This window comes from Phyllopteryx taeniolatus, chromosome 1, assembly GCF_024500385.1.
Source record: "Phyllopteryx taeniolatus isolate TA_2022b chromosome 1, UOR_Ptae_1.2, whole genome shotgun sequence".
Classification (NCBI taxonomy): Eukaryota; Metazoa; Chordata; class Actinopteri; order Syngnathiformes; family Syngnathidae; genus Phyllopteryx; species Phyllopteryx taeniolatus.
Genome location: NC_084502.1, coordinates 31752073 through 31777455, shown reverse-complemented (window position 1 = coordinate 31777455; position 25383 = coordinate 31752073). Strand labels below are relative to the sequence as shown.

General features: G+C 41.0%; 2 protein-coding genes across 4 annotated transcripts in view; one reads left to right on the top strand and one right to left on the bottom strand.

Moving 5' to 3' along the window:
- wu:fa11c10 (protein FAM110A) overlaps positions 1 to 20535 on the bottom strand; it is a 53973-nt gene extending 33438 nt beyond the window's left edge. Inside the window, exon 1 of the mRNA XM_061789187.1 lies at positions 20325 to 20535. Within this exon, the coding sequence (XP_061645171.1) occupies positions 20325 to 20389 (65 nt within the window). The 5' untranslated portion in view covers positions 20390 to 20535. The remainder of the gene's footprint in view (positions 1 to 20324) is intronic.
- Positions 16442 to 25107, top strand: LOC133485499 (cytochrome c oxidase subunit 4 isoform 2, mitochondrial). Of its 3 annotated transcripts, none has more exons than XM_061789278.1 (5): positions 16442 to 16604; positions 19952 to 20060; positions 23452 to 23619; positions 23704 to 23835; positions 24890 to 25107. In XM_061789278.1, exons 1-5 carry the CDS (start codon positions 16584 to 16586, stop codon positions 25021 to 25023), a joined length of 564 nt encoding a protein of 187 aa, XP_061645262.1. In that variant the 5' UTR covers positions 16442 to 16583; the 3' UTR covers positions 25024 to 25107. The 3 variants fall into 3 exon arrangements, with proteins under 3 accessions (XP_061645262.1, XP_061645272.1, XP_061645283.1); XM_061789288.1 differs by lacking the exon at positions 16442 to 16604 and adding an exon at positions 17810 to 17830; XM_061789299.1 differs by lacking the exons at positions 16442 to 16604; positions 19952 to 20060 and adding an exon at positions 20531 to 21191.
- Positions 25108 to 25383: the final 276 nt, after the last annotated feature.

Genomic DNA, 25383 nt, shown 5'->3' with positions numbered 1-25383 from the left:
AGGCCCACATCAACATAACTACTACAGTATGCGTGTGACTTTCGGTTTAATTACACTTTATAACATCAGTTTATTGCTTTACGTTCACTTGCATTATGTTTTTCTATCTTCATATTTTACAACAGAGTGTTTTCTTTACTAATAAAAAAAAAAAATTGTTTTTCGGGAGGGTTTGAAACCAATTAATGACATTTCAATTGCGAAATGGATTTGATATACGTGTGAATTTAGTTACAAGCTTGGTCATAGAAGAAATTTAAGTTGTGAGTTAATGTACCACTGTAATGATATTGAAGAGCAGCAGGGTGAACTAGTGGTTAGTGCGTCTGCCTCACAGTTTGGAGGTTTGAGATTAGCATCTCGGCTCTGTCCTTCCTGTGTAATGTTTGTTCTCGCAGTGCTTGCGTCGGTTTTCTGCTGGTACTCCGCCTTCCTCCTACATTCCAAAAAACATCCATGCTAGAAACATTGAAGACTATAACTTGTCCATAGGTGTGAGGTGAGTGTTAATGGTTGTCTACATACAGTACAGTAAAGTATGTCCCGTGATTAACTGGTGAACAGTCCTGGGTGTACCTCGCCCAAAGTCAGATCACCCGCAACCCCAAAGAGGACAAGCGCAATACAAAATGAATGGATGGATGATTTTTTTTAGGGGTTAAACATTACACGTGCAATATATGATACATGAACCATGAATTTCATCAATATCTATAAAACAGGGGTTTAACTGATGAGCCTACTAGTCAAACTTACTACCGTGAATTGAAGTTTAAAGCTTGATGTCAAGTCATCATTTACCATGTGTTTTTAGTATTTCGTATTCCAATTAACCAATTTACAGAGGACTTCCGACTCGCCCGTCTGTTGCTGTAAGCAGCCAAATGTCTGACCAAAAAGGCGTTACAGTCTTCAGACTGTATGCGAAGAGCGAGTGGGGATAATTGACCAAAAATGAGACTGGTAGCATGAGCACGGTCACTTGCAAAATATACAAGACTATCCTCAAATTCAATAAATGCACAAGTGAAATAGAAACAGAGAAATGCAGAATTTTTGGGAGCCTGGCTACTGTGTCCCATTTTATAACTCGTTATATAAGATGAGTTTGGCCGGCTCGCTGACGAGAGAATAACGCGCAGGGTCCCCACTAATTACAACAACTACTTTCAGCATAATGGTGACTTTTATTTGAAAGAATTTGTTTATATTTGTGTGTATGCCTGTCATTTGAAATATGTCTTTAAGTGAAACCGGTCAGTGCCGCAAAAATGGTTGGGGACCGGTGACCACGGCACTGTGCCGAAAAACATCAATGACACCATCGATTAATCAACTCAACAATTTGTGTTACTGCGTTGATGTTGTGTTTCAACAAATAGTTGCAATAGGAATTAACTGTGCGTTAACCTCTGTATTTGTTGCTTGTCTGTGGCCATTCATTGACATGTACTGCCTCCTTCCTGTCAGAGCGTACACTGGCGATTGTACTATTCATCAAAATGCGGTCAGATAAACAAAAAGACACACAATGCTTCAGGTTTTTTTTTTTGGTCTTTATAAACTGGTCTAGTTTGAATTCATATCATCAAATAACTCTCCTTGGCAAACATGTACCCCAAGTGGTGCTCAGTACAGGAGACAAAGTCAAAAAAAAAAAACATGGCCAGAAGTGTGGTTATGGCAGTGTAGTGCTTTGGCAGTTCATTTCATAAGTGACTTGCAGACACAGTCAATGGCCCAAGGAGCAGACAAGACTTCCAGCAGAGCCGACCACAGCGTTCTTTGGGGTCTTATAATGGTAGCTTACATCTACAATTCTTCCACTCTGTGGAATGTGAGAAAATTGGAAAAACATGCATGGATTTTTTTTTAAACATGTTGCGAAATGACTACAATCAGCATCTCTGTGATCTCGTCATGTGACAAGCATATACTTACACCACAGAAGGCTGGTGGAAAACAGGATAAGAAAGGGAACTTATTGCAACACTGCAAAGATTCTAGCTGCTCAGATGAGCAATACGATTAATGAAATATAAATTACTTTAAAGTTTAAACAATAAACCATAGTTTTTGCCCAGCTTTAATCCCTGCGATATTTAATGTTCAATGTTGAACATTAAATATCTTGTCTTTGTAGTGTATTCAATTAAATATAGGTTGAACATGATTTGTTAATCATTGTATTCTGTTTTTATTTATGTTTAACACAATGTCCCAACTTCATTGGAATTGTACTTATCCTTCAGTTGTTCAGGATCAACAGTGTCACCCTTCAAAACTTTCAAGTTGTTTCTTTAATTTGTGCGTCACAATGAAAAGCATGCATCTCTTAATATTTTACTTTTCAATAAGTAATTTGTTCCAATTATATTAAGTTCATTATTTGAGGTGTGTGTGTGTGTGTGTGTGTGCGCGCGCGTGCGTGCGGATAACAGGTCGGCACGTGTGGGTGGACAGCTAAAGGTCAAGGTTGACAAGTTCAGGTCAGGTGATCACACATTGGAGACAGATGGTGATTTACAGCCGTTTGGCAGCAGGTTCCCTTGGGGGGGATTCTCCCTTGAGTGCTGGGCCCAGGCCAACTGGCTTATAGAGGTTCATTTGTGATGATTGAAAAGCAATAAGAGCTTATGTTTAAAAAAACAAAAAAAAAGGGGGGGGAGGTGGAGAAAAGAAAGGACGGAAGCTTGGTCATCAAACATCCTCATGGATGTGGCGCTACATTCGTTCAAGATAGTTACACAACTAATGACTCTTATCAACCAACCGCATGATTGTTCACCACCAGTCAAACGTTTAGACACACTTTCTCATGCTATTCTGCTAAATTAGGGCTGGGCGATTAATCGACATTATCAATTAATTTGAATTTATTTGAATACATAGTAACACAAAAGCAGAGTCCGCGTTGTCATCTTAGACAAACATCTGTCAAGCTGTTGCAGACCAAGGATCATCTGCACATAAATCTATTTTTGTCCATCCTTGTTGCTAAACCCTAAAACTATATAATATTTCGTCTTCGACGACAACTCTTTCGACTTCTTATTTTCTCGCAGTCTGGATGCTTTGTGGCAAGATGCCGACACTCAGCGGTTAGACTTGGTACTACAACAGACTGAATATCTGGTCTAGAGGACGTGGCTCACGATTGTCGATGGTGGTATGGTTATGTGTGTGGTGTGCTCTGTTGGTCATCTTGAGTACATCACACATTCAAAGAGTAGTAAAATATGCTGCAAGATTTAAAAAAAAAAATGCATTTTGTATCTGTATCGGTTTTTACCAGACTTGACATAAACCACAAAAACATGCAGACAAAAAATAATCAGAGCCGTAAGAACACTGGATTATTTGTGAACACTGCTTTAGTGAGTCCGCCTGACTGGGCTCCTCAGGGCATGTCAGCGTCAGCCCCTTTGTTTGTTTTTCAACTCACTGGTCTCTGGGGCAGTTATGATTCAGCCCTACGACCTGTGCACCACTGCACGCAAAGTTGGATATTGGTTTGAAATGCCACCTGTGACCAAGCGGCAACTGGCTCAACTCCGGTTTCCTCCCACATCCCAAAAACATTCATGGTAGGTTCATTGGAGAGACTAAATTGTCTATAGATGTGAAAGTGAGTGAGAGTGGTTGTTTGTTTATATGTGCCCTGTGATTGGCTAGCGACCAGTCCAGGGTGAACGCCGCCTCTCGCCCTAAGATAGCTGGGATAGGCTCCAGCATGCCCGCGACCCTCGTGAGGATAAGCGATACAGAAAATGGATGGATAAACAGTCGGATGTTGAGAACTACAGTCATGTACAGCATAATGTGCGTTCCGAAGGGGTTTTGCTATGTAGTTTAGATGTTAGCCCACTGCGACAGCAGCGCTTGTCACGTGGCCTCCGCTTGCTCCTCTCTCGGATGTGGTTAGAGTTAAAGTTAGGCCTAACCGTAGGTCGATGGGTCTCTCCAGTGTAAGTGCACGCCGAGGCTTGTAAACGCTCCCGAATACGCTACGATACCCAAAATCATTGGATGATGGTAATTCCAGCAAGTGCTGGCGGTCATGTTATTTTGCTGTGGATATTGACTGTTTTTGGTGTCGAATAGATGTTGTGATCACGTCGGCTGGATAAAAGTGCTGCGGTGGAATTGGAATGGACTGCTTCTATCCGAGTGATTATAGCAGAAATTTTAGGTGCATTCTGGTTTCATCCAATACTGTTTTTGTGCTGATATTGGGCCGTTATCCGATATCAAATACCGAATCGGGAAACCCCTAATTGCTGTTTTAGGATCCATTTCCATTCCTTTCCTGTCAACTGTCCCTGTCCATTTTACATTCCCCCTGACCCAAGTTGGCAAGTAAACAACATCACATGAACATGATTGGCGTACAGTATGACAATTGTTTTTTTTCTTTTGGCTCACACATGAAGTCTGCCTAGCAACAAGTGACAAAGCAATTATGTAGTGAGACCAGGAAACATGATCAGAGCTCCAGTGCCAACTTTATTTCAGTTGTGAGGTTTAATAATAAAATGAATAGATAAATAAGTGCCTCCCAATACTTTGTCCATAGTTTTTCAGCACAGACACGTGAAGTTAAAATCAGTGCACAGCTGTAATTGCTCATTTGAAATAATGCTGACAATGCAAATGTGTGCCAAAAACACATATATGAAATGAAAAAATTTCCCCTCCCTCCATGCATTTCATTCACGCCCTCCACAAACTCCCCCTCTCGTCACGGCAAGACAAGCAGCCGCCCCTCAGCACCTTCCACTGGGTCGAGCGAGGGTCCCACGAGAGGAAAAGGGGGGGCAGAAATTGCCTTCCATCACCGCCACATTAGCTTACTTATAGCATGACGTCACATGGCTGGTCTCTTGTGGTCTTTATCACAGATGCACATGAACTGTGCAAGTGCCCTTGAGGGGAGGGGGTGCTCGCCCATACATTCATTAACAGGGTTTAAGCACAGATGTGCAATGTACGGTTTTGGGGGTTTCAACAGCACACTTGGGGTCAGAGCCCAAGGGAGATAACAACTTTGACCCTCCTGCTAACCTTCACGCGGTGGGAGGAGATGGGTCATAATAACACCATTTGGCCATCTTTTCTTTCTACCCTTGAAAGAAATAGCCTGCATTTTATTGAGGAGAACACTGAAAATTGATTAATCAAATGTTAGTGTTTTGGGGACTTTGGGTCTCAAATCGGAGGCTTTCTGAGCATGGCAGCTTTGCAGTTTTATCTTACTTGAATGCTTGAAAATCAGAAGTAAACAAATGTTGTATGTTGTATTATCAATACTTCAACAGCAAAGTAGCAAAGTTTCCTACACCACCAAAGTGTCATTTACTGTACGTATCACATATACACCATCAAAGGTTATTCAAAGGATGGTTTGGTTGAGTGTAGCACGGTATTCTTGTGGTTAACACGACTGCCTCACAGCTCTGAGGTTCTGGGTTTGAATCTCGGCTCCGGTGGACCTTTGCATGTTCACCCCGTGCTTGTGTGGGTTTTCTGCGGGCATATCCCATATGTCCCATATCCCAAAAGCATGCATGTTAATTGAAGACTAATTTGTCCATAGGCGTGACTGAATGTTTTTTTGTCATTTTTAGTATCGGTTGGGTGCCATGGTAGCAAGAGGTGGGTCTGATCTATGCCTTGGAAGCTGAGAGGCTTCCTCTGCATGTCAGCAAGGCCTCAGGTTCCATGATGGATCAACTGAGGACACAATGGCAGCGTCCTGACCTATGAGGCCTTCCATTAAGCCACGCCCTAATTAAGTTAATTGTTAAAATGGAGTGGGGGGGGCTTCAGTCACCCACTGCCTCCACCAAACGTGACATGAATCAAACTGCTCAGAGCCATATTATTACCAGAGGTGTGTAGTAACGCACTAAATTTACTCCGTTACATTTACTCAAGTAGCATTTTGGATAAATTGAGAAAATACGGTAGTTTTACTCCGTTACAATAAAAAATGCCGCTCACTACTTTTATTTACCAATTATTGTTTATTTACCAACTATTTCTTGCGCAACATATGTGTTTCGATTTCCAATTAAAGCACTAGGGACGTTTAAGTCTACTTCACCAATCAAACGACACGAGAAAGTCACATGACCTCACACAACGTCTTCTATTGGGCTTCTCGGGCATAGGTATTAACACAAGATAAACCATCCTCGCTAATCAACGTGCTTACGTGATGACCATGTTGGAAAGGTCATCGTTACCATTGAAGACAATGGCCCGCGACTCGTGTTTACATTTAGAGGAAGGAAAACAACAGCTTTCATGTATTGTAGTATTTGTCTGGCACTGTCTGCCCAAACGTGGATATTTTAGCCCACTTCTAACTTGAGAAAACACCTTGTGGCTAATTGCAGATGTTTTGTTGTTGCTTTGGCTGTGCATATTAGCCCACATTAGCCCTATTTTATCACAAATACCTGTAAAACATGCATCTCTTGGGGTATGTGGAAATCTCGCACACACTGTAGACACACACAAGAATTTTATTGAAAAAAAAAAATCATAAGTTACTTACGATTTACTCAGTACTTTTTTCACTGTGTATTTTTTACTCAAGGAATACTTTTTATTTTTAGTTGAGTCACATTATTGTCAAGTAACAGTGCGCTTACTTGAGTACAAAATTTGGCTACTCTACCCACCTCTGATTATTACCTTGAACTTTTTTTACTCTCTGTTACTGATTTGCATATTAAATAGTCACGTCTCATAAATGTATTGTCGGTCATGTCACAGTGGCACCGCAACACAGCCAAATCAACAATTAGATGTGCATTGTAGATAGGATGAGTGACACAATACCAGTTCTCCTAATTTTTGGGGGCTAAAACAATCCGCAGGTATGCACTTTGCATCCAGCATGAGCTGCCCCTCCTCCACTATTTGACAACTGAATGTCTTCATAACATCAGTGGCTATCTGGCGCAATTGCGAGTTACTAAGTTATGACAACCTGGCCCATTTCTACCACTACAGCATGCAGCTAGCTAGCTAGCTATGTTTACAACCCAAAAAAATGCATCTTTCCTGGATGCCACAATTTACAGAACAGCTTGGTGTTACTTAAATTCCCAATTCATTTTGTGTTATTCAGGCTACTGTAATATGTTGAAACTAGGGCTGCATCTAACAATTATTTTAATAATTGATTAATCTGCCAATTATTTTTTTCATTAATCGATGAATCGGATAAAAACCTTTTTCTTTTTTTTTCTTTCCATCGCTTTTTACAAAAAAAAATTGACAGTGCAGAAAATCAATTGACTATGATTCAGTTACTGGTTTGGTCCGTAACATTTTGCAAAATGCAAAAATGTCGATCATTGTTTTCCAAAGTAAAAGCAGATGTTTGCAAATGTCTTGCAGTATTTGTATTCAACACAAAGATAGTCAGTCTGCTTTCATGGAGGATGACAGAAATCTGAGAATTAACATTAATATTTATTTTCTACAGGCTCCAATCAAATAATTTGAACAATCATAAGTTCAAAAATGGTTCTAATTCATTAATCGATAATCAAAATAGTTTCCGAACTAGTACCACAAGTGTTCTGACTCAGGCACCATATAACTGAAGTACCTTGTGTTATAGGCTACATTTAAGTTAAATGAGTGGTAAGACAATTAGAGAAACATGTATTTGGATGTTAAAATGTAATGAATGACAAATTAATGAATTAAATTGTTACTCTAAAAACTGTTATGTTTTAGTGAAACTTGTGCCATAGTCAAGAAAGGTTTTTTTTGTGTTTCTGAATAATATTTGTTTAAAATAATGTTTAAAAACACCACAAATACCAGATGTAATCGCATTATATAGTATCGTACTTGGTATCGGGGGTACTCAAATTTAAGTACTTGTACTCGGTCTGAAAAAAAGATATGGTACATCCCTAGTGAAAAAAAAACAGAGTATATGATCTGGCAATGCTTAGGTTTTAATCTTTGCATCAAATTCTGCTCATTACAGTTTATTCAACTGATGCAATAATTGCACAGCCACTGGAGGAGTGACCTAGCCAATCAGATCCAGGAAGAGCGGGGGGATACATTTCAAAAGCAAAAGCAGACGGTGGCTTTTGGTAGCCTGGAGCTGCTGCCACTCTAAGCCAATTAGAGGTAGGAAAAGTGAAGGATGCACAGCAGGAAAAAGACTACCCCGCCAAGTGGGCTGTATTTTATTGCGGATTATGCATGCGCAGCTAACGCTAGCGCCGCCACTTCCCTGTCCCTTTCATTTTTAGTCATGCAACTGTGTGTGTGAGTGGATGCAAACGAGTGGCCGGGCCAAAGAGCCCACCGACACGAGACAAAAGCAGCAAAGTAGAATGTGGTGGCGGATGAGGAGCGATTAGGAAGAAAAGCGAATGAGGGGGAGGGGCGCGGGGTCCGTCGGTAGGGTGGAAGTGATGGGGGGGGGGGGGGGGGGGGGGGGGGTGACCCAGTTACGCATAAAGCCTCAAGGCGGCAAGACTAACACACAAATACACACATGCAAAAAGGTGCACACTCCGCAGGAAGTACACGCGCACCTCTTGAGGTCGAGACTAGTCACTTCCTGTAACCTACAGTCATTTTTTTGGGTGACAAACCAGAGCTGAGAGATAATGACCTTAAATAATATCTCAGGGTTTTTTCCCCCACAAAAATTGGAATCTGAATATAACTGAATTTTCCCCCTTATGTGATTTGCTTTATTTCTCCTGATACCAACAAGCTTTGAAGTTGGTTTTCCCAGCCTTAATTTTTATCAACTTTCACAGAAATCAATATTTTTATCCTAACAGATGTAAAATAAATTACCATTTTAAATGTTCAACAATTGAACATCATAAATGAACTTTCAAACTGCATGTCTCGGCTGATGCATATATACAGTATGTGTGTCAAGCTAAATCCCCTACAGCTCTCGCACAGTCTTTCCTCATGTAGAGTTGCACAGGTGAGATAAGGCGACCTCCCAAAAATATTCTGCAGCTTGGCAGCACGTACCTCGGGGCAAATGTTTTCAACATGCCCATATATGACTGCTCATGCAACATTAAAATGGGCACCATGTCTCTGGCCATGTTCGGCATGGATAACTCCAAGATTGCCTTCTATGGGGCCTTTCTTGTCATACACAAAACAATGTGAAAACGTTTCCTCACATGTTCTGTTTCTTAGCGGAAATTAAACTCTCTTGTTGCAATAGTCGCTAGAGGGGTTGGAAAAGTCGCTAAATTTGGTGACCAAACTAGTCAGCGCCTCCCTGTTCGCAGCCATGTTGTTAGTTGAAGCAGCGCACGACAGAAAGGATGCGTTTTGAATTACTGGGCAAAAAAAATAAAAAATCATCCTGACAAAATAGCATGTTCCACACTTAAAAGACTCCTCAGAGTTAATGCCGCAGCCATGCCGCTTTCTCGCTCTCTCTGCCAGCGCTCAACGCACAATAGACAATAGAGAGAACCATCATCACATGGTCGCTACGTCAATGCCCCACATTCAGCATGGCCGCCACATAGGCACGTGAGGCATGTCTTTGGAATTGGATCTAGTCATATCGTATAACTGTGACCTGGAAATATGTCAGTCCCATTCTTTGCCTGCATTGCGCCACAGCGCCATTAAACAACAGCGGGCAATTCTGGAACTACCAGACCTTGACAACGGCAGTTTAAGTGGAAACTATTTTTGGACACATGGATCAGTCCCGGTGGGCCGTTTTATCCGATAGTCGTTATATCGGGGTCCGTTTTATCGATGTTCCACTGTATTAAACTGTGAAGTTGCATCCATCCATGTATGTTCTACACCGCTTGTCCTAAGCCCAGAGCAGACTTTGGGCGAGAAGTGGCGCACACTCTGGACTCGTCGGCAGCTAATCACAGAGTGCATTTAGACAAACAACCATTTACACTCACATTCACGCCGATAGACGTCCGAAAGATGCATGTTTTGGCAAAGTGGGAGGAAGCCGGAGCTGAGAGTCGAACCTCGAAACTGTGAGGCAGATGTGCTAACCACTCTTCACCGTGCTGCCGCTGTGAAGTTACAATACCAAGTACAGTACCAGTACAAACCAAATTCAAATTAAATCATTTCAAATGAGGGCAGGTCAGCGGAGTACAGCAGGATAGGTTCTAGCTCAGCTGTGACCCTAAAGAGGTCAAGCACTACAGAAAATAGATTTTCTGGTATGACAATCTCTGCGTCTCCCTTGTCACAAAAAAGACTGATATGAACAAAGGACAGAAGCGAAAGGACGTCTGGCCAACGTTTCCCCAAGAGAGATGGAGCAACATCTCCAATTCTAATAGGATGGAAGGGGGACAAATGAGGGGGTTAATGTCGGCTGAAGAGCTGCAGGCGGTGTCACAGAAAGAGAGTGAGAAGGAGCAAATTTGGGATTATTTGCAGCATCACGCTTCTCAGATAATTTGCATAAATGAGCAACGGACGCGTGTCCGAACAGCTGCCATCTACGCTGCCTGACATGCATCTTCTGTGACAAGTAAAACGCATTCATTAGTGTCAGGCTCAGCCTTTATTTATGGTAAAATATGACATATTCCAGCCATGTTTTTTTGTTTGTTTGTTTAATGATTCCTCCAAAACTGGAGGTGAACTGGTTGAGCAGCATTGGTCCAGTTAAGGAGGTTGACAGACAAGTGCTCTTTAAAAGAGGTCGGACATGCCCCATCTAAGCCATTAAAGCAAGAAAACACCACTTCAACTGCTCCTATCAGAAAACCTGTCATGTACTGTATTTTTTACTTATGGCAGCAGCTGTCTTGTAGATGAATGACATTGATACAACAATCCATTAACATTCCTTTCTTTCCTTCATGGGGGATAGGGACTTGGCCCTGTAACGAATGGTAAGAAAACCTGTGTCATTGAGTTAAATATGCCACAAATAACCCCATAATACAACCCCAATTCCAATGAAGTTGGGACGTTGTGTTAAACATAAATAAAAACAGAATACAGTCACTGATGGTGTAGTGGTACACTCGCCTGACTTTGGTGCGGGCAGCGTGGGTTCAGTTCCCACTCAGTGACGGTGTGAATGTGGGTGCGAATGGTTCTCCGTGTCTATATGTGCCCTGCGACTGACTGGCGACCAGTTCAGGGTGTAGTCCACCTTTCGCCCGAAGTCTGCTGGGATAGGCTCCAGCGCCCCGCGACCCTAACCAGGATAAGTGGTGTTGAAAATGGATGGATGAAAAACAGAATACAATTATTTTTAAATCATGTTGAACCTATATTTAATTGAATACACTACAAAGACATGATATTTAATGTTCAAACTGATAAACTTTATTGTTTTATGCAAATAATCATTAACTTAGAATTTTATGGTTGCAACACATTCCAAAAAAGCTGGGACAGGGTCATGTTTACCACTGTGTTACATCACCTTTTCTTTTAACAACATTCAATAAACGTTTGGGAACTGAGGACACTAATTGTTGAAGCTTTGTAGGTGGAATTCTTTGCCATTCTTGCTTGATGTACAGCTTCAGCTGTTCAACAGTCCGGGGTCTCCGTTGTCATATTTTACGATTCATAATGCGCCACACATTTTCAATGGGAGACAGGTCTGGACAGCAGGCAGGCCAGTCTAGTACCTGCACTCTTTTACTACGAAGCTACACTGTTGAAACACGTGCAGAATGTGGTTTGGCATTGTCTTGCTGAAATAAGCAGGGGCGTCCATGAAAAAGACGTTGCTTGGATGGCAGCATATGTTTCTCCAAAACCTGTATGTACCTTTCAGCATTAATGGTGCCTTCACAGATGTGTAAGTTACCCATGCCATTGGCACTAACACAGCCCCATACCAACAGTCTGGATGGTTCTTTTCCTCTTTTGGCACGACGTCCACAATTTCCAAAAACAATTTGAAATGTGGACTCGTTGGATCACAGAACACTTTTCCACTTTGCATCAGTCCATCTTAGATGAGCTCGGGTCCAGAGAAGCCGGCGGCGTTTCTGGGTGTTGTTGATAAATGGCTTTTGCTTTGCATAGTAGAATTTCAAGTTGCACTTACGGATGTAGCACCAAACTGTATTTACTAGCATTGGGTTTCTGAAGTATTCCTGAGCCCATGTGGTGAAATCCTTTCCACATTGATGTCGGTTTTTGATGCAGTGCCGCCTGAGGGATCGAAGGTCACGGGCATTCAATGTTGGTTTTCGGCCTTGCCGCTTACATGCAGTGATTTCTCCAGATTCTCTGAACCTTTTGATGATATCATGGATGGTAGATGATGTAATCCCTAAATTCCTTGCAATTGTACATTGAGGAACATTGTCCTTAAACTGTTCGACTATTTTCTCATGCAGTTGTTCACAAAGAGGTCAACCTCGCCCCATCTTTGCTTGTGAATGACTGATCAATTCAGGGAAGCTCCTTTTATACCCAATCATGGCACCCACCTGTTCCCAATTAGCCTGTTCACCTGTGGGATGTTCCAAACAGGTGTTTAATGAGCATTCTTCAACTTTCTCAGTGTTTTTTGCCACCTGTCTCAGCTTTTTTGGAACGTGTTGCAGCCATAAAATTCTAAGTTAATGATTATTTGCTAAAAACAATAAAGTTTATCAGTTTGAACATTAAATATTTTGTATTTGTTGTGTATTCAATTCAATATAGGTTGAACAAGATTTGCAAATCATTGTATTCTGTTTTTATTTATGTTTAACACAACGTCCTAACTTCATTGGAATTGGGGTTGTAGTTTGCTACAATTTGAAACCCATCATACAAGGTTGCCCTTAAAAAGATTGACTTTGAAAAAAGCGCACCGGAAGTACACGTGGACATGCAAAGAAGATTCTCTGTAATTTCCACTAACCACCAGGCTTAATTTAGCTCCGCCCTGACACACAAAGCTTGTATGTCATTCGAGATGTATCACGTCAACATACTTCCTTGGCACCAATTCCTCTTTAGACAGGGCTTTGTCGGCATCTCTTGGCATTTGTTTGGGTTTCAGAAAGAGCACCAAAAAAAAAAACAGGTGAGTTTTTCAGCAAACAGCTGGGTTACACAAGAAAAAAAAATACATTCTTTGGCTAAATGTTGGTGATGAACCCATTTTAATTGGATTTAATTCATAAAAGGCTGACAACTCAATCTACTAATAGCACAGTTTATTTCACTTCTTCATCTTATATTGTAGTAGCTAATTTAAATAAATAGCTTAAATGCATACTATTCAAATCTGGATATATTATTATCATTATACAGTGTCTAAGTTACAGTAGATGAAAATTACATCCATCCATCGTTTACACTGCCTTTCTTCAACAGGACCAGGGGTGATCTGTAGCCAATCGCCGCTGATTTTGGGCGAGAGGCGGGGTACACCCTGAACCGGTCACTGGTCAATCCCACATATTGACAAACAACCATTTACACTCACATTCATACTTTTGGGGCAATTTAGAGTTTTCCATTAACCTAACGTGCATGTTTTTGGGAATGTGGGAGGAAGCCAAAATAGTTACATTCCATTTCAAAATTGAATAACATACTAAATTAAAGTAATATTCTGGCCTTTGTTATAATGTTTTTATGCTGCCTTTGTCTTTTTAAAATGTTACAGGAAGATGATTAAGTAAATAATAAATTAGTTAAATGTGGACTAGTATTACGCTTTATGAAGACTGCATAAAGGGATGTTTAGTGAAATATATTAAATTAAAAGAATATTCTAGGCTTTGAGTGGAATTTTCCCAGCCCAAGCTGTTCCCGTTTGTCATCATTAAGGTGGCTTCATCCCCACCGCCACAGGATCTCAAAACTGTGTAATACTGCCAGTTAGTGGATTCACATGGAATGCGAGGGCAGCCTCAGGGTTAAAGAACTATATTGAATGACGTATATTAATAGCATCTACTAAATAAGTACAGTTTCTGCTACTACAATTTCTTACAATTTAAGGGAAAAGGATGGTTGGTTACTTTAATACAGTACACACATCCTATCATTTTGAAAAGAAAAAGACTACATCATTCATCTATCTATCTCAATCAGGATTCACAGTCAATTTAAGGGGAACACCTACATTTTCATTGGCTGAAGGTATTTGGACAATAGACGTAATTGTAAATATAACCTGAATTGTACAAAAGTCACTGAATGCTTGAAGTCTGCAGACGTCCCCAAATTGTTACTTTCTTCCCTGGAGATGTTTTGCCAGTCCTTTACTGACCTGCTGTTTCCTTTATGACTTCAGTAAGTGAAACACGTGCGCTATTGACTTGACGTGAAGCCGCTGACTTGACCATGGAAGAACATTGCATTCAATGGGCTTAAAAAATTATTTAGGATTCGTATAGGATTGTAGATTTAGGTGCTCAAAAACAATTCGGGAGTTGACTCCCAAGAGGTTAACTAACTTGAAGTAACATAAGAATGGACTGCACCACCATCCATCCAACCATTCTTATGTTACTTCAAGACCAATGAACGAGATAAAAGTGTAGAGGTGGTATCCGGTATTGAGCTAGCGATTGGTAGCAACAGTGTTTGACAGAAGCTACTAATATGAAGGCCAAGGAGATCTCAAGTGAATGAAAAGCAATCTAAATCTGCAAGAGACCAAAACAGTTTAGTAGGTTTTAAAGAGAAAGAAACTACCAGTGAGCTCAACAACATCCAAAGGTCTGAAGCCCACAGCACACAAACCCATAATTCGGCCACACTTAAGCATGTTCCCCTATACTGATCTAAGTCAGCAAAGGCCTGATTTTCATATGTAGCTGAAAGATTATCCTGTTTGTGTGGGGTCTGTTCAAATGAGTTACTCCTCCCTGATCTGCCTGGAAAATGGTCGAGTAGATAATCATAAATGTTAGGATCTTAAATTATTATGTGCGCTCAACATCAAGTTGGGCCGGACGACGGACTCTGTGACTGTGTTTTGGAAACGGAATGATAGCCAATTAGGAAGCTACCTGAAGCTGACAATGTTACCGGGTACAAACAGGAGAAACATTTTGTGTTGCTTGTCATTCACCACACAAAAGTGACCACAATGTAGTGAGTTACCAAATGAGCTATGAGTTAGCCTAGCTTCTATTTTTTTTATCTCCTACTACACTTTCTTCTTCTCTGTATTATCTGGCAATCTGGATCCTATCCTGGAGCAGCTTATGATCCAATGCATACCACAACATGTGTCATACGTGGTGAAGGTAGTGGTATGGAAAGGTATGGCTTGGATAACTGATAGTAGAACAGGCTCCCTGGTGTTGATCGATGATGTGGTAAAAGATAAATAGTGACATGTATAAGATTAAACTCTCTGCCCACATTCGGTCTAATGCTACAAAAGTGATAGGACAGATGTATAAAATGATGTTAAATATAAAGTGAAAGCAACAAAGACATGTTGAAGGCGAATTAATGGAATACCGTTCATTGGCCAAGTCAGTGGACTGATCTCAAGTCAGTAAAACTCACCTTTACGCCTTTCTCTTACTAAAAACAAAAGTGAACCCCATGACCGTGGCTAGCAAAAACCTGGCAGCAAAAATAAGAGGGAATACCAACAGGAGAATATTGCAGGAATTTCTTTTCATTTTATTTTTTGGTGCGCTGCCGTAATGTTTAGCTGTGTTGCTCACTCCAGAAATGCCCGATCCTCAACAAACTTTCCAATGGCATGAAATACAATGCCAATTGCTTTTATTAAAAGGGAGAAATAAGTTGACTGAACACTCAACATTTTTGATGGATTTACATTTGAGCCCCAGAAAATGGCGGCATTCGATATTAAGAGGATGCATTTCCTTAAATATTAAACATCATATTTTTGTGAAAGATGAAAGTCTATACTCCAATAACGTTAATGTATTATTTCATTTCTATTATGGTGGTGTATAGTATACTGTAATTATGTCTAAAACTCTGGACCTAGCTGCCTGATTTTCAGCTCACACTATAAATTGTTTTAATATAAAAGCACCCATTCTTGTCTGACCCTTTTCTTTCTCCTCCCCTTTTTGCGCTGGCTGTGCTGCTGTTGGCCAACTCGCCACTCTCCCCCCCACACCCACTCCCTTCAGGCATTTCGTCTCTGGGCTCTAGGCCAGACCTCTGTGAAAATAAAATAAAATAACATCTTGAGCCACTGTGTGACAGTCAACAGTTGTATTTTTTTCCATAAACATTGACTGCACATGTAATATAAATACCATAATAATAGTCATCGTTAAAAAAAAAGCAGGCAGTGAACTCCTCGTGTCCTTATATAACCTCCCTTCTGCACAAAGCGAGCAGTGCAATAAAAAAAAGAGAGAAAAATAAAAGTTGCTGCATTTTTGCAATCTGCTGCATGAACTAAACATCATTCCACATTTTCCACAGGCATAACTCTTATTACAATGAATATATTTATATTTCTTTAACTTCCTTTGTAACTTTGCCCCATCCAAGCTGTGTTTGAGACCTGCCCACCAGTTGCTTCTCTGTCATGTGTCCCTGATAGCCAAGCACACGCGACACAGCAGCAGCAGAAGAAGCGTTTTCCACGCATGATTTGCACCACTACCATGGTGAGTATAACGATTACAATCTCTTCCCAGGTGGAATACTTGGCAACAAAATGGAAGGAAATTAAACACCCTCTTTTCCTCAACTCCACCACACTGGAGCTCTTCAGAGGAGAGTGTGGCGTACGTGCAGTCGCGATGGTAAACAATCCAGGGAATTAATCTGCATCAGTGATCCCATAAGAAAAACAGTCATTACTCACTGCCAATGTCAAACCGGTGTGGAAATTTCAGTAATTTGTACCAATGTGTCTTCCCATTAATGGAACTCAAAGTTGTCCTCCTTTGCAGGCATGCAGTTGTTGTCTTTTAGCACAATAACTTTTAGAAGGTCAGCTTGTACTCCAAATTTGACAAGCTGCCAGTTTCCGCCATTTTCATGTTCAGTGTCCGGTGCCAGCAACAAGTGAAACCAACTACTCTTGTTAAGAATCATTTGCTGCCTTCTTGTTTCCAACACTGAATTGGGACGCAAAAGCAAGCTTAATGCAGGTGGTCAGTTAAAAATAAAACAACATCCAGCAAAAGCAAAGTAAACATGACCTGCTCATTTTTAACAACTTCATGTCCACAGCTGCCATTCACTTGGGAGATGACACATTTAATGTCCTTTTACAAAATAAAATACAAAGCATGGTAGACTAGTACTTAGCAAGTTCTTCCTTTATGGAGTCTGCATGTTGCGGGTAATGCGGCTTCCTCCCACATTCCAAAAACATGCATGTTAGGTCCTTTGAGGACTCCAAATGACCATAGGTGTGACTGCGAGAGTGCGGATGTTTACCTATATGTGCCCTGCAATTGGCTGGCAACCACCCCAGGGTGTAGCCCGCCTCTCAGCCAAAGTCAACTGGGGATAGGGTCCAGCTCACACATGACTCGAATGAGGATAAGCTGTATATAAAAGGAATGGGGGGGGGGGGGGGGTTCAGCAGTCACGAATTCACCTTTTCAGTACATTTTTTTTGGGGGGGGGGAAACCTTTCCTCCGTTATTTGCTAAAAAATAAATAAATAAATAAATTGCTCTTTGCTGTTTTTGTGCTCAGGCTTAAGCCATGTCTATCCATCCATTCATTTTCTGTACCGCTTCTCCTCACTATAGGGTCACGGGTTTGCTGGCACCTATCTCAGCTGACTTCAAACGAGAGGCGGGGTACACTCTGAAGTGGTCGCCAGCCTATCACAGGGCACATATAGACAAACAATCATTCACACTCACATCCACATGTAAGGTCAATTTAGAGTCTTCAATTAACCTACCATGCATGTTTCTGGGATGTGGGAGGAAACCGGAGAACCCGCAGAAAACCAACCAAGGCACGGGGAGAACATGCAAACTCCACACAGGCGGGGCCGGATTAGAACCCCGGTCGTCAGATGTGTGGGGCAGACATGCTAACCAGCTTCCACCGTGCCGCCACACTGTATATTTAAAAATATATAAATTTCTCTGGCGCCATCTGGTGGCATATCTTGGTCCCAACTTCTTTGTTGAGCTGAGCGCAGGAGCTTCATTGTCAGGTCATAGCTTTGTCTTTCCAAAAAAAAAAAAAATAAGTGCTCGGCTGCCATCATGTGGCACCTTGAGCAGTTACAAACCTGTTGGGGCGGACGTCAATTACTCACGGATTTTCGCAGGGGTTGACTGTAAAATACATTAATAAGTACCTTTTTGGCCACTCAAAACACGTGATTATATATCCATCCATCCATCCATCCATTTTCTGAGCCGCTTCTCCTCACTAGGGTCGCGGGTGTGCTGGAGCCTATCCCAGCTATCATCGGGCAGGAGGCGGGGTACACCCTGAACTGGTTGCCAGCCAATCGCAGGGCACATACAAACAAACAACCATTCGCACTCACATTCACACCTACGGGCAATTTAGAGTCTCCAATTCATGCATGTTTTTGGGATGTGGGAGGAAACCGGAGTGCCCGGAGAAAACCCACGGAGGCACGGGGAGAACATGCAAACTCCACACAGGCGGGGCCGGGTCCTCAGAACTGTGAGGCTGACGCTCTAACCAGTCGGCCACCGTGCCCCGCCCGTGATTATATAATTAAAATTAAAACAAAACTATTTATAAAAATTAAATCAAGCAAGACACAATCATGCAAAATCATTGAAGAAAAATTAAAATGCATTTATAGGCACCTTTCTGGGCACCCATTTGGCATGAAGACAGAATGGAAGAATCATATTAAAAACAAAAATAAACTTACAAAATAATTTTTAAAATAACCAGCGTTGTACCTGAACAAGTTCAAAGAATGAAAGCTCATGAACTGCTTCCTATTTTGGGCGAACATGAACTGAACTTAGTTCATTTCAGCCTGATGAACGTTATTGAGAACATGCTCATTCTGTAGTCAAAGAACAGTTTTGGAACAAAAACTTTATGTTCATTCAAGAGTGCCAGGTTTTGTCAAGGCCTGAACACACTACATACCAGCCTTCATATGTCAAGGATGAACGCCGTATTTGGCAACCGCCAATCATGTTTACATTTGGCAGGCATGTGTGCTCGAGGCGCGTTCAGGGACACTGCGCAAATGGGAGTGAATGTGTTCTTTGGTTGTTTTGTAATGCAGTGCCTCATTGTAAAAATTTATTACCAGGAAGATTATTATTTATATGAGAATGCTTTAGTTGAAACACTGTGCGATCATGTTATCATAATATAGAATTTTGTTTTGTAATATAATAGATTAGAAAAAATATTTTATCAGTATAGTCAGCCAGAGATGCAAGGAAAGTAAAGTTCTCAATGTCCTTTCACTATCATTCCTGCCATACTGTGTTGTACGTTTTTGTTTGCATATCAAGGACAAAAGTCCTGTTTTTGCTTTAAGTCTTAATTTAAAAAAAAGACAATTGAAGCAATGTTTTTTTTAGATTGTAGGGTGAAAAGCTGCAGCTGGCTACTAGTGTTGACTGAATGGGTGGAAACAATGGGAAAATGAAATGCCAGTATTTTGAGGGGAATAGCCCATCAGCAATATTTTGAGGGGGTGGGGGGGGGGGGGGGGGGAACTATGAACTAGTTCATTTTAAGAACGGTGAACTTAGTTAGAAAAAGAACTTTCCCAACACTGCAAATAACGATATTACGTTACATTATTCTTTCAACAATATTTAAAAAGATAATACATAGTATTTATATATTAAAAAGATAACAGAAGATTAAGAAAACAAATGACACAATCACACAGCATCACTAGATTACAATAAAAGTAAAAAATACAGACGGAAAATTATATTTTCGTGGTGATGAATTTCGAGGTCTCATGGTTGATTTATTTTTTTTTTTTGTTAATTGCAGCTTTATATGCACTACATGTTTACAGATGCTCGGCCTGAGAGCGGGGGCGGCAGCAGCAGCAACGCGGTTCTTAGGAAGGCGTGTGGCGGCACTCGTGACCCCCAGCAGCGCCACCATGGCGAGTCACGGTCACGGTACAGTATCATGTTTGCGTCTACTTGTAAGAGGTGGGGAGGAGTGTTAAGAATGAAACGGGTCACCTGCTCCTGCTCCTCAGGACCACCTTTGTAACTTGTCTGAATAAAGCTGCAAAGGCCAAATCATAAGAAGTCTGTGCACAATGCCCAATGGAAAATACGAGCCAGTGTACTGTGAACTCTTGCCGATTCACAAATCGCCTTTTACAAATCTGTTGAACATACCTAAAACTTTTCCATGAAAAACAAACCTTTTCTCACCGAGACGCTGTCATGCCTTCCCTGCCCCTTCTTAGGCGCCATGTTAGCTGGGGAGTAACTAGCATTGATCAGCAGCTGATAACCGGCCGGCTTGACAGCTAACAGCAGCAAGGTGGAAGAGTCCAGTAGCGGTCCAACAGGTCAGCGAGTCTCCATGTAGGTTTGACACTGAAGAGAGCAGGGTGGTAAACTTCTCAAGATGATACAAAGAAAGGTCCAGATCACAACTGGCAGTGTTGGAAGCTAAAACCACATTAGGTAGGTACAATAAAAACAGTGTACCACTGAGTTAAAAAAGTAGAACAATAGCTAATAGGAAGGTAGTAATTTGTAAACACCGACGTGTTTTTCTGCGTGTGGCTGATGGGTCTAACGTTGTTGCGCCGGATTGCAGTATGAAAGTTTGGGCCAGCTGATGCCCAGCAAAGCTATGCAGCAAAGCTTCTGTACAAAAGCGGCAACCAGAATTTGCCTTAAATACGAAGTTACGGACAAATGTGTCCCAAATCCGTCCACTGGCCTGACCAGAGGGGATGTGTTTGATTGGCAACTTTTAATTTCAGTCTACATAAAAGATTTTATGTAAGTCTACAAGTCTCTTGACATAGGGTAGTAAGTGTTAATCATTCAATTGTTGATTGCAAAATGTTCAGACGGCCAAACGTCTCCATGCGTGACGTGTACTTGCATATTATAAGGCTCACATCCATTCGTAATATGTATCCTACAGTAGGCCTACTATCCATCCATCCATCCATTTTCAACACCGCTTATCCTGGTTCGGGTCCCGGGACACTGGAGCCTATCCCAGCTGACTTCGGGCGAAAGGCGGACTGCACCCTGAACTGGTCGCCAGTCAGTCGCAGGGTATATATAGACAAAGACAACCATTCGCACTCACATTCACACGTCACTGAGTGGGAACTGAATCCACGCTGCCCAAACCAAAGTCAGGTGAGTGTACCGCTACACCATCAGTGACTCCAGTAGGCCTACTATTAAAAGTAAAGTATCACCAAAAGTAACAAGTATTTAAATCTATAGTATGTAACTTTTGCCTCCCCCCGCCCCCCACACCCCCAACCTCAAATTCTGTATTACAACAAAAGAACAGAGCCGCTGCTTCAATATGACGTAGTAAACATGACAAATGCATGTTATGCCCCTTACATGTGATTCTACAACATTTGTACTATGTTTTGAAGGAAGTGTCATTTCCGTGCAGTCATTCCTCAGTTGACTTTGGCTGTAGAATGGCTTAATCATTATTGTGTTATCTCCTGTAGTAGTGGCTTGGGTGAAAATTACTTTTAAAAAAAATAAAAAAATTAAAAAAAAAGAAAATTGTGGATTATAGCTTTAAGAGTGCGATAGAAGTTATTAGCTAATATTAGATTCATCTTTTGTTTGTTTGTGCCAAATATCGTTAAATATGAATAATATGACATCTAATATTGTAATATATTGCAAAACAAGTTATTATAAAGTGCTTTAACATCAGAGGTGGGTAAAGTAGCCAAATATTGTACTCAGGTAAGAGTACTGTTACTTTACAATAATATGACTCAAGTAAAAGTAAAAAGCAGTCCTCCAAATAATTACTTGAGTAAAAGAAAGAACGTATTCAGTGAAAAAAACTACTCAAGTACTCAGTACTTAGTAACTGTGAGTAACTTCAGTTTTTTTTTTAATCAGAGCATGAACGGCAAATAAAATAAAAATAACTAAACAAAATATGAATGTGAAAATTCAGATATAATAAATAAAATCTTTATGAAATAATTTTTTTGTAAAATAACAAATTAAGGCAAATTCAGTTCCAAGAAATGGTCTTTCACTATATTGTTTCTAATTGTTAAACAGCACAATAGTGTAGGCTCACCAGGTAGATTACAATAAACAGGAACAAGGCTGCAGTTGATATAACAAATATACACACTGCCTGTTCAAATGCCAGGTTTTTGTGTTGTAATAGAAATTTTGACCAAGATAAACTATTTTAATACTTTTTCAATCATTAATGTGACCTAGAATTTGTACAACTCAACTGATTTATTTGTTCATCTTTTTGAGAGGAGAGGTGAACTGAAGTTGAATGTGATAGGCTTGGAATTTAACTTGCTGCTTTCTTGGCCAAGTCACCACTGCAAAAGAGATGTTCTGTTTTACTGCTCTTTCACCTGGTTAAATAAAGTTTAAATAAAATAAAGAGCCAGTGCAAGACGATGCCAGGTGCGTTACAGGTCTGGTATCACCTTGCATTACGATCAAAGCAATAAAAATACTGACAAAAGTGCATTCCACTATTACTAAGTACAGTACAAATTGTGAATAGCTGCATGTGAATATAATGTACATACTACTGAACGTGTTTATTGAAGTCATCTGCTGTGTCGGCTCTGTGATAAAACTGTTTTTAAAATTGAGACCACAGCATATGAAACATAAGTAACCTTTAATCTAATGACAATTGTCAATTGTCTGTGATCCTAAATAAATAAACTAACCCGACTGAGTGATTTTATTTAAAGTAGAGGACGCAGGAGGAATGCAGATTTTGCTCACATTACTTTTTTTTTTTTTTTTTTTTGAACGATGGCAACATTTTTATGTCATGTATTATTCCCTTAATTATGAATCTCTTTCATTCTCCTTTAGCCCATTAGGTACACATCTAATTATATTTGACCAACAGAAATCCGTCTTGGCTTTTGCTCAATTGTGTTCTCTTAAGAGCCGTAGGGGTTACAAGATTGCTGTGTACTTTGTGATGACAAAGTTTGTTGAGAAATGTTAGAATTTATGGGGGGGGAATGAAAAATGATAAAACATTTCATTACCACTCCAATATATGTTGCGACTGGAGCAAGCTTGTATGACTTGAATTGTGAAAGACTTCACTCAACTTGCTTGAAATTTAGTGGTGGCTTGATTTGCTGATTCCGCCCCCCCCCCCCCCCCCCCCCCCCCCCCCCCCCCCCCCATAACCCGATAACTTGTGGTCTTACTTGTATTGACTTCCACAGGCTTTCACTGTCCTACGTGCCGCTGATAATGACGGATGACTGCCTTTTTAATGTGATAAGCTATTTCTGCTGTTAAGTAACCCGTGGCTCGTGTCTCCCAGCTGATGTGAGCCAGGTGGCGGACATGTCCAAGCCCATGTACTGTGACCGTGTGGACACCCCGCTGCCCGACAGGGCCTACAAGGATGAGCTGAGCGCCGCTGACAAGAGCCTCAAGCAGAAGGAGAAAGGGCCCTGGAACCAACTGACCCAAGAGGAGAAGATAGCCCGTAAGCTCCAAACAGGACAGTGTGTCCAGTAAAGGGCCCTCCGAGTCACTAAAACCTTCTTGAACTTGTTCAAACGTGCCGCAGTGTACCGCCTGATGTTCCGTCAGACTTACCCAGAGATGAAGCAGCCCACAGCGGAGTGGAAGACGGTCATGGGGGGCGTCTTCATCTTTTTGGGCCTCACCGGTCTGGTGGTCTGGTGGCAGTCCGTCTATGGTTAGTTTAGTGTCCCTCGTCATTGTCACGCTGTTTGGTTTTTTTCCTCCTCAGGCTGCTTGTCTGTCTTGTCCTCAATTTCCCGCCTTTGGACGCAGTAACATGGTGGACATTACATATGCTAAGAGCTGTTTAAATGTTCAGTTCCGCCGAGGTTTTGTTTGGTCACGTGTGAAGCAGTATTCCACAACTCAGCGGAACGTTTCGTGGTGTCTGCTTTTAAGTGTGAGGAACATCATTTACTCCCCACGTCCCCTACAGTTCTCTGGTGTACTGCGGCCATCTAACTGTCCATATTGTTATTAAAGGACGAGCGGTTTTGCTCCGTGTTGTGTCCAAAAGCACTGCAGTTTCGCTCAAGACACGAGTCCGTTCTTGCTGGTTACATTGTTGCAGCCAATAAGAGCAGAGAGTGATGTCACACGGTTTTCGGTGAGGCTTTTAAGTTCACGTGGATTTTCTGACGTTACGTGAGTGAGCAGCAACGAGTTTAAAAGGTTACACAAACAGGAAAAAGAACCAATTCTCATTTCTTTATTATATTTTTTGTCTAGCTTTGCGCTGATTCTGACTCCCTTGTTTTATATCCAATACTTAACCTAGTTATGTTTTATCCTTATATAACCTATGTAGTATTTATCAAATTTTTTAGGTTACTCCAGTTGGTCTTTTTTTTTTGTAATTTGTTCACATTTTATATATTTTGGTACCGATGGTGCGGTGTGAGTGGTTAGCGTCTACATCTCTGCCTCACAGGATTGGAGTCTGGTCTGCGGCCTTCCTGTGTGGAGTTTGCATTCTTCTTCTTCTTCTCCCCATTCTTGTGTTGGCTTTCTCTGCGTCATCCAGCATCCTCCCACATTTAAAGAAAAAACATGCATGTTGGGTTCATTATAGACACTAGTCTAAATTGAGTGGGGTCAGAGACTCACAGGCAAATGGGAGGGACGCGTTGTCTACTATGACCAGTTTTGTGAGCGAAATAATTTACTTTTTTAAGTATTAGAAGTGCTATAGAGATAAATTAATGATTGATATTTGAATGTGTCTCCAGTGTACCCCCCGCAACCCCGGACGTTCGACAGCGAGTGGCAGGCCAAGCAAGTCCAGAGGATGTTGGACATGAAGGTGAACCCAGTGGAAGGTTTCTCCTCCAAGTGGGACTATGAGAAGGGCCAGTGGAAATGAAGTGGATGAAGCAGAAGCACATCCTCACTGTGTCTGCACCTTATAAACATACAAGAATAATAATAAAGTTTGATCTGCGTCCAACTTTTAGCATGCGTTTTAAATATTGTAATATATTTTATTAAATTAGTAAATGTTTTTAATCTATTTATTGTATACAAATAGAGGGTGTCAATTGGCATGGGGGGCCTTTATTTGTAATACATATTTTAAATAACAAACAATGTTACCAGTGTATTATTAAAATAAATATGACTTAATATGAAATTGCATGATCGGGAGCAGAGTGCGTGTAACAAATAAGTCAAATAGTTCCCAAGAACATAGTTAAACATGGACAAAAGAGGAGGGAGTATATCA